The sequence below is a fragment of the Morone saxatilis genome, unplaced genomic scaffold, assembly GCF_004916995.1.
Source record: "Morone saxatilis isolate NCDOM2014 unplaced genomic scaffold, NCSU_SB_2.0 Contig12, whole genome shotgun sequence".
Classification (NCBI taxonomy): domain Eukaryota; kingdom Metazoa; phylum Chordata; class Actinopteri; family Moronidae; genus Morone; species Morone saxatilis.
Window position 1 is genome coordinate 8170558 of NW_023339674.1, and position 9987 is coordinate 8180544.

Here is a 9987-nt window from a genome sequence, read left to right on the forward strand (position 1 = left end):
GACCGCTAACGACGTTCGCTGCCGTGAAGGGTGGCTGGATTAGCTGCTCCAAAAACTGCTCCTTTTTTTTTTTTTTTGGGGGGGGCGCTAAAAATGGCTAGCGAGCGGAGCGGCGAGAGATCCCGGGCTGCCGTCGGTGTTCAGTCGGTTGTTTAGGATTAAGGAGTTGCCCCTGGTAGTGGTAAATAAAAGGCAGGTGAAGGGCTATAAGCTGGGGGGGGATGTGGACCCGTGAAAACGAGACTCTGAGGTGAAAACAAGCGTTTAAAATGACATTTATCACAACGCTGCCTCCAGTGAGTCGGTGACATTTCTGTAGTTACACAACGTCGCTGCTTGTTTGTGAGTTATTAAGCGTTCAGTAATGTCAACCAGGTTGGTGTCGGCACAGGAGGAGGTCGATAAATTAATGTTTTATGCCTCCTGCTGCTTCGACTTGTTCAGTTTGCGTCGGTTTCGGTGTTTAGCTGCTTTTTATCAGCCGGTTTGGGCCAAACAGGATCCGGTGGCTAGCTTAGCTTAAGACCGCTTAATATGTGATATTTCGATTTCCCCGCAGACAGGAAGATAAAAGATAAACTATTATACATTAATGTACCTTTACAGTCGGTGTTGGGTTTATGTAGCTCACGAAAACGGGCTTTAAACTCACAAATTTGCCTGCGATTGAACGATATATGAAGCTAACTGGAGCATCTGGCCTTGTTCGCCGCTGCTGCTAACACAATGTGAACCCGAGGGGGTTTTATAAAGACAAAACCTTCAGAGATATTTAAGGTTTGTAAGGTTTTACTATCCTTCTCCTCATCTCGTGTCGAAAAACAAACTTTTGAGTGCTATTAAAGGCAGAAAACATCCTTTAAAATCACCCGAAACTAACGCTGAATGACAGCTGGCTGTTAGCTGTTAGCTCACATTAACACAGCTTTTATACATTATACATTTATATATTTTATGTACTTTATATTCTCTAACACGGGATTAAAAACGTGTCAGTTTAATTTAATGTTTATTGACAATTTAAGGGCTCATTGTTGGTGGTTGGTTTCATATCTGTAACGTTTGAAATCGTCGTGTTATTACCAGCTGACGACTGATATAACTTAACCTTTAATTCAGTTTATTGTAGTTTATTTCAGTTTCTTTTAGTTAATTTTGTCTCTATATTTCTAAATACCGACTCTGAACTCAGTCGCTGTGGTTTTTAAGGGAAATTGGTTTCCTTTACCAAACAGCTGACGTGAATAACAAACACAACTTCCTGAAATGAGACAGCCACATATGGTTCAAGATGGGCCAAAGAAACTTAACTTAACCGAGTTGATTAGATATTTGTTGTCTTCTGGGGACATCTGTCTTCTCTCGTATCAAATATTAACACATCTTTTGTCTTAAATGTCTAGATTATACATTATTATTACTGGTACATTGCACATGTCACTAGTTGTTTCCCCACCTTATTTATTCTAATTCACATCTTGTGAGCAGGTAGGTTAGTCCGCCGTGCTACAAGGGAGACAAGGCGGTGTAATGATTGACTGCACACCTGTCCTGTAAACGTGAAGCGATGTGACGGTTAGATCAGTGTTTAGTCTGTCAGATTCAGCTGAGCTCGCTGTGGACTAGACTGTCTCAAAACCCCTCCAATAATGTGCCTCCCTCCGACGAGACGAGGCATTACAGCGGTCATCGATCTGCGTAAGTGCCTTTCCTTAGGAACGAGCTGCATTACCTGCTCTCTTCAGCACCACCAACATCTCAGATCGTGGAGTTTAGGAGAGCTGGTCCGGACAGAGACGGTGGAGTTACACTGCCAAAGAAAGATTAAATCGTGGTTGTAATCGATGTCGTTTGTGCCTGGTGCGTTTATAGTAGTGTGTGGTTTTAGTGTGAGATTGTTACTTTTATTTCTCTTTCTAATCGTGACCTCTTGGATGTGCGTTAATCTTTTAGTTTTGCCTTAAACTTATATTAACAGTGTTTCAGACGTTAAGATACATCGGTTTAATTTATAAGAATAGGAGCTTTTTACAAAGTCTGTGTGTTTTGGGCTTTCGAAAAAAATAGTTTTACTTGTAAAATAGATCTTTTCTCTCGTGTCTGTGGAATATTTCCGCTCGCATCGATTGCTTTATTGAATTTGCGCTGGTCTGGAGCAAGATCTCATTTCAGCCGTAGTAAGAAACCGCCACAGTCAACATAATGTGATCTTCAAGTAAAAGGTTTCAGCTTCTCTCTCCAGAAAATGTTAATCAGAACAGATGATGATCCATTCTGTTCAGTTTAACGACATTTTGGCGTCTTATTGATTGCTTCGCAGATGCTTATATAGTGTTTAACAGTTGATTGTAAGCGTTGAATGGGACATCTGCAGTTAGTTAACATCACGAGCGTCTGTTCTTCCTTTCTTCACAACAATAAGTTCTGACAGATGATCTCTGTTGTTCTACAGGAAAAAGACTGATTTCTGTCCGTTTTTGTTGTCTGCAGATCTCCAGCTGACGTCGACCCTCGACCCCGTCTCCCCCGTCTCCCTCGTCTCCCTCGTCGCTGTGTTCTCTGACTCCGGGTCGCCCTCGTCTGCTGTGGCCCCTGCAACATGGAGAGCGTCCGCTGTGTCACTGAAGGCTGAGCAGAAGGAATGAGGCGCTCCAGGAGATGTTCCCAAGTGGCCTTGTGGATGCAGTAGCTGGGTTTCGGAGTGCTTTTTTATGACTCGTATTGTATGTGTGTCCGTGGGCACATCCTAGCACAACCTGCCTTCTCCTCAGGCAGGGACATGCTACTGTGAGACTGGAGCTGAAACGTAGAAGAACGGAGCCCCTCTGGTAAACAAGGAACACGACGAAGAAAGAAAAAGGGAAGCACTCGGCATAAAGAGCCGCCTGACAGACACACGGGGGCACTTCAGCTGTAGTCTGAGCTCGTCTTAAGTGTCTTCTGAATCACGTTTTAGCAGCAACACCTTTCCTCTGTCCCGTGAGATTTGTCCCCCTCCCTAAAGCCTCCTCCATCGCTGTTATTGGAGTTTCTATGGTTTGCATGGCTGGAGAATAACCGTGGAGAGGCCAGGGTATCACAAGCTTATGGATTTTGACAAGAGAGGGGGCAAGGGAGAGACAGAGGAAGGGAAAAAGATGTCTAAGACAGCCGGCAGCAGGACTGGACACGGGGGCCGGAGTTCGGGGACCAATTCTGGAGTTCTTATGGTCGGCCCAAACTTCCGCGTGGGTAAAAAAATCGGCTGCGGGAACTTTGGAGAGCTGCGGTTGGGAAAAAATCTCTATACTAACGAATATGTGGCCATTAAATTGGTAAGTGCATCTTCAGGGTTGGTGAAGTAGCAGAGAAATATGAACTCGCAATTTTTTTTTTTACCGCTGTTCTGGTTCTTGTCCAGTGTCGATGCATCCTGTATGAGGAACACTGCTTATCTGATGTGTGTTGTGCTTTTATTTAAGTTTATTTAAGTTTATTTAAGTTTATTTAGGTTTATTTAGGTTTATTTTGATGTGCAGCAGTCTGTCTTTGTGCAGTTGACTCTTTGACCCAAGAGCGACAGACGCAGGAAGTAAATAGGAGTTAATGAGTCAACCGTGCTGTGCTTGTGGTTTTTAAAGAGGCGAGCAAGAAACAGGAGTGAGCTGAGACAGGTTGATGTCTAAAATATGTCAAACTGAAAGTAAACCTTGTGTTTTGTTAGCTCCGTGAAGTGGTGAAGCTAACTTTCTCTCCTCTGGGTTGAAAATAAACACTCTAAAACAGTGCGACACTTTCCAGCCTCCTGCCTCTCGTACATTATCCCCGGTCACTGGATCCAACATCAGTTCTTCTCTAGTAATCTCACACCAGGCCTTTACGAGCAATCCACAATTCACTGTGTCTTCTTGTCTCGTGTCAGCGTGAACACTTTTTCTCAGGGCCGCCGGTTTAGTAGCGTTAAGACAGGCTGTGAAAAACCACATGAAATGTTGAGGCCTCTTTGTTTTCTTACGTTGTAGGCCAACCAATGGCTGCAGTGCTCAGCCATTTCCTCTGCACGTCGTTTCTATAAATGTGTTGCCACTCGCAGTTCTTTCATCACCGGCGGATCTTCTTCTGTTTCTCTTGACGGTGCCGTAATGTAAGCAAGGCCTAACTCAAACTGTGGTCATACTAAAGCTGATCTGCACCCGTCTGCGTATCATTATCTTTACATTTGTGTTTCCCAGCGAGGTCATTCTCTCTGTACAGGCATCCACCGAAGGCTTTGCTCACCACACAGAAGGCAGAGGTTAGCAAACAGCTGTAATTGCAGTTCTCCTCTCCTCTGAAATCTTTAGTTAGTGCCTCTCTTTCTTCCTTCTTCTTCCCCCCCCCCTCCTCCTCGCCTGTGAACCCTCCCATCTGTTTGGGTATTTTTATCCCCATGGTGTCCAGCTATATCTGGATCTGGCATTAGGGCCGTGACACTGCTCCACTGGACCCAGCGTTTATCTGAGTGTAGAACAGTGAGAGGAGGAAGTGTGCTAATGGTGTCAACAAAGCCGGACAAGGCCAGACTAACAGCAGGGCCCCGATTGTGACGATTTTTTTATTTAGGTTTCATTTTCAGGGCTAATTTCACATTCTGATTGATGTTTTCTTGTTGATTTATATTTCATACATCTACAGCAGTGACTCTTAATTGCTCAGTTTGATGTTGACGGACGTGAACGACGAGACAAATGGGACTTTAAGTAGTTTTAAGTCTGTTCACTGGTGTTTTTTTACATTCTTGGGTTAACCCAGACGCTGGCACAGTTGTCTGTCCACATGTTTCTGTCTGTCCCCCGGGGGGGGGGTTACCCAGTGAATGTCACTGCCTGTCCAGTTTAGTCGGAGGCTGTTACTGAGACTAACTCAGAAAGCAGCCGCGTTATCTCCGACCGCCTGCTAACACATGCTCGACACGAGTACGCTCCCCCGTCGTCAGTCACTCCGAGTGTAGGACGAGGAAAATGCTCTCTGTTGATCTTTGTTGAGTAAAGTTTGAGTTTTGTAGAATCTGAATTTGAAAATGAAGAAAATACGAACAGATATGAACATAATGAAGATATTACATTTATTATTATTATTTAAAGAGACAAGCAGCAAGTGCTTACATTTTAGAGACTAGAACCAAATAACATTTGACATTTGTGCTTGAGACATTAATTCGATTATTAATAGATTATCATGATAGTTGCCCAATAATCAATTATAATCCAATATTCCCCTCGTCATTAAGATCAAACTCGGCCAATACGACTTGTTAACTGATCAACCGTTGGTCTGAACCTCCGCAGAAGTCAATTATTACTTTGTGACGGGCTGAATGAACCGTAGTTGATCTACCAGGAAACTAATAAGTTTTGTAAAGAGCACGTGTAGTTTGTTATCTGGCTCGTTAAAACCAGTTCAGTCTCTCCTTTTGTTGCTCCTTAATGAATTTTAAACACCAGCCTCTGAAGCGCAGCACCTAGTGATTACTCCGCGTTGAGCTGGTGCCTTATGTGCGGAGTGCCTTGTGTACCAACGTGCGGCGCCAGGCGTGTGGGCGGTGCCTCTCTGCACCTGGGACAAAGGTGAATGCCAGTGTCACCCCGCTCCGCCACGTGACAGCAGGAGATAGAGACGTATGGCAGCTCCTCTGTGAGTGGCTGCAGAAAGCAAGAGAGGACGGGGAAACTGCTGAGTGCTGAAAGGTCGTCTTTGTTAGCCGGCCCCGTCGACACACAGTGGTTCAGTCTCTGGTTCAGCTGGATGCTTTCTCACACGGACAAACGCCTGTGTGATGGAGGCAGCACCGTACAGCCGCTGCTGTAAGTACACTGCAGGCTTTACTCTCCAAGGGGAGATCCCAGCGTCTTAAAGAAACAGCAGCGTTTACCGTCTGCTTCATTTAAAGGTTAAGGGACAGCGCCATCTCCGTCAATACACTCCCATGCCACGGTGACATAACTGTCCACTGAGAAAATGACCATCTAATCCTCTTTTTTTTATTCTCTCTCTCTCCCCTCCAGAACATTTTGCACATTGCTGTGTCATATTTTCTCATTTGAACACATCTCGTTGTGGTGCTTTCTCTCTGACTTTCTGTCTTCAGCGGACTGTACGGTTTTTTCATCGAGGTCATCAGCTCCCCGTTAACCCCCGCCACTGTACGCACACGCACCACACACACACACACACCACACACACAACACACACACACACACACCACACACACACACACACACAAGCGTCTAATTCATTGTCTTTACCAGTCCAATTGGTTTTCTTTGACCACTCTGCAAACAGTTGGAGTTACAAAGTTTACAGCTCGTGTTTCATCGCAGCCTTTAGTTGATCATTAATTGACGAATAGGAGGGGCCTTCGAAAGCTGCTATTATCAGTAATAAGTAATAAACCAATCTCTCTGACGACAAACGCTTGTGACGGCGACACGTGTGGCGATATCTGCCCAACAGGGGTGGAGAGTAATCGTTGAATGTTGGTACTTATTGTACAGCGCTGTGCCTCCATGGCTCAGCTCTGATGTTGGAGTGATTATATAGGGAGACACAGTAAACAGAGAGCCACTGTGCATTGTGTGCCGGCCGTGTACATTCAGACCAGTGTTTCACCCCGTGTGTGCTGGCAGGGCCTGTTCAGAGCACAGATGGATTTCAGGCTCGGAAAATGAATTTGCCCTTTTGCCACCCAAAAAAAAAAATCAAAAACAGCAATCCAGGCTTATTATTTTTAGCTCGTGACCTCGATGGCTCCTGCTGAAATGATAAGAGTCTGCGGACTTTATCAGCTGAAGCTAATTAAGGTTAATTCCTTGACTTGGCCAAACTACAGAATTGAACAGTTGACTGTTGTCTGACTGGTGAATGTGCTCTGTTGGTGTCTGTACCGTTTCTACACCTGTGCAAAGATGTTTACGTAGATTAAGAAACATCTGTACACAAAACAAAGACACAGGAGTAAGTTTAGCTCAGGACATCACGTACGCTTTGAGAGAAACTTGTTAGCTCGGTATGTTTTCTTTTTAAAGTGTGAACGAGAACTGGTGGATAGTAAAAAAATTATTAAACGTAATTGCAGTTAAATATTTAAAGCTGCGCTAATTAACAGTTATTTATGAGAATCAGGTCAAAAGACAATCTAATATGAGAGATTTCATTCCTGTGGAGCGTTTTAGTATCTTTCAGCTGATTGTTTTGTTTCTTCAGACTGCAAACGTTTGCTTCAGTCTCACTGCTCTCATTAGTGTCGTTTCCAGCTGCTGCAGGCAACTGTTTTCAAAGAAGAAGCTATTTATAAACCCACTGTGTCCGACTGCCCAAAAAGCGCACTGACTAAGTTAGCACAGGTGTATTTTTCAGGAGTTGTTAAAGAGCAACACAAAGCTTTAAGGAGAGTTGTAAAAAAACACGTTAGCCGTATTTTTGAGGTACAATAGGTCAAACATGTTTGCGATGTTCAGCCTCTCAAGTGGCCCGAAAAGATGAGTAATGCTTTAAGTGTTTCATAACGTTTATTGCTTCCAAAGAGCACTATGGCAGTGCATGGTATGTGGCTGTACTGTGTGTAGAAGAAGGGTGTAAAGCCTCTGGCAGGCTTTTTGTTTCCTTTGGCTGAGTCACTGATGCCTCTGCTTCAGAATCAGGTGGTTTCTATGAGCGGAGCCGCTCACGGTGCTGGTCAGTCGTGATGCTCTGAAGGAAATGAAACTCTGAAAACTCTCCCGCCCGCCTCCCACTGAAGCATGATGAGGAGCTCTTGTTGCAGTCTCGCTCAGCAGCTTACACCAGCTCTTCGAAGAACTGCGAAGGCCACAAAACGCTCTGTCAGCATGTTTGGCTGGAATTAAAGTGACATTTTGACGATTTAAGTTCCTCCCATCCCCCTTCGGGCTCTCCCGAGAGCACGCTGGGCAGGCAGAATGAATAAATCCTTGGATGTCAACGGCGTGTAAAAGCCTACCTTCAGTCAACTAGCTAATCCTCTAATGAATCAGTAGCCACTGGCAATACAGTACGCTCACACAGACACGCATTGTTGCTTTGAGGATGATTTAGCAGCACTCATAAAACCTGCAGAGTGTAAGTGTGGGTGACTTCGGGGTAGGGACGAGAGCGGTGTCGGTGTTTTTACGCAGGAATACTTGAGGGCAAACTGTGACTGCACAGAAAACAGGGTTGAATACGGTGCAGGGTGTGTGCCTGTAGAGCAGGGAGGGCTGTGTAATTTGTACGTACTGGGTAAAGCACGGTCATGTGTTCAGGTTTTTTAAGGAGTTACAACGACACTATACTCTTGTATATTCCAAATTATATGTGATGTTCAAGGCAGTCGCAGGAGTTGGCTAGTTTCTCACTCTCTTATTGTGAATTTACACTGCACTGTTCTCTCTTCACTTTCTTTATAGCAGCATCATTGAAGTGGTAAACTGGAGCCAAAATAACAAAACCAGAATCAGATTATGGTCATTTGAAAAGGGCTGAAGCCAAATTGACCTCAGGCCTATTTTTGGAGAGTTTGCCTCGCAAGACAAAGTTTGAGGTTAGGATTAAAGCAGCTTCATACCATGTAAGAAATGTAAAGTATGTCGCTGCATGGCCCGAGTTTGACAGGATATGCAGTGCGGACCATAAGAAATGGGACAGTGGCACATTTCTGTTGTTGTGTCGACTGTAGTCAGAAAAGAGAAGAAGAAAAACCACAGATGTAATTAATAATTTCAATAAGGGATGTTATCCAGAGAGCGTGCTCTGACGTGGCTTACTAAAACACTCAAAAGGAGCGACGCTATCCTTAGTGGTATTAATTCATCACTTGCACTTTAACCTCACTGTTTAATTTGAACCAGAATAAACCGTATGTGCTGATCAGACTGTCCACTGGAGCAAACAACAACAACAACAACACCTCTCTGTCAGTGCCCTGCTCTTATTCCTACCAATGTCAGGACCCGATATACAAAAAATAATAATTTTGAGTTAAACAAATGAAGGGAGTACACAATACATTACATTGTACTTAGGCCTCGCCCCTCTGTTAAATGACAAAGGAGACTTGCCTCTTGGGTTCATGTGAGTGGAACTTCCCATGACTGTGAACATTGTGTGCTGTGTTTGCTTTCCTCTGAGTTCAGCATGTTTTTAAAGAGCCAGCTCAACTTTAACACTGTTTGAAACCTGCTCATTTCTATTTGGGTTTTTTTTTTTTTTTTTGTAACATTATCATGGAAACAAATGGAGATGAGAGGGGGGGGGTGAAAAGTATTGAAAGTCAATATGTTGTATTCGTCGGTAAGCTTCTTTCAACTTCCTGAATCAAATACCTGATTCCATTAATAAAAGGTGACTAACATCAAAGTCTGGGAGAAATGCAAGTTTTTTTTAAAAGTTCACAAATGTGTTTGCACACTGCAGCTCCGTTTTACAGATCCACAAGAGGCCTGATAATGAGACCAGACTCCTGTTTCAACTTCTGGCAAGCCGTCTTTGCTGTTGACAACGAAAGTAACACGAATGCGTTATAAAATGCCCCGATCATCTGCTCCGATTCATTGAGCCGTAACCGACAAACTCTCCTTCCCATGTGAGAAGATAGAAACTTTATTGACCCCGAGGGAAAATCCAAGCATCCCAGTAAGCATCCATAAACACAGAACAATATCATTAAAGCATGCGTGTAAAGTAAAAATTAGAAACAAGTGCAACCTGACCTTTAAGTAACAGAATCCAAACCTAAGAGTAAGGATAGATAGAGTAATTAATGTAGTGTATATATAATAGTATGAGTGTGTACAGAGTGTGTGTGACCCCTCTGATGTCCTCACCATGGTGCTTCCTGAAGTCCTCAGAGCCTCCGCTGCTCAGGAGGACCATTTGGTCGTGGACTGTCTCTGGATCTTGGTTTGTACTGTGGCGGAGCAGGACAGGTTACGATCAAACCACAATTGAAAGATATGAATCCATCTGGTTCAAATT

The 9987-nt window shown here is 44.0% G+C and overlaps 1 protein-coding gene across 1 annotated transcript in view; it reads left to right on the forward strand.

Moving 5' to 3' along the window:
- Nucleotides 1-2490: 2490 nt before the first annotated feature.
- The window catches only part of csnk1g2b (casein kinase 1, gamma 2b), a gene marked incomplete at its 5' end in the record, with an annotated part of 29515 nt that continues 22018 nt past the window's right edge, over nt 2491-9987 (forward strand). The window contains 1 exon segment of the mRNA XM_035653283.1: nt 2491-3314. Within this exon segment, the coding sequence (XP_035509176.1) occupies nt 3087-3314 (228 nt within the window).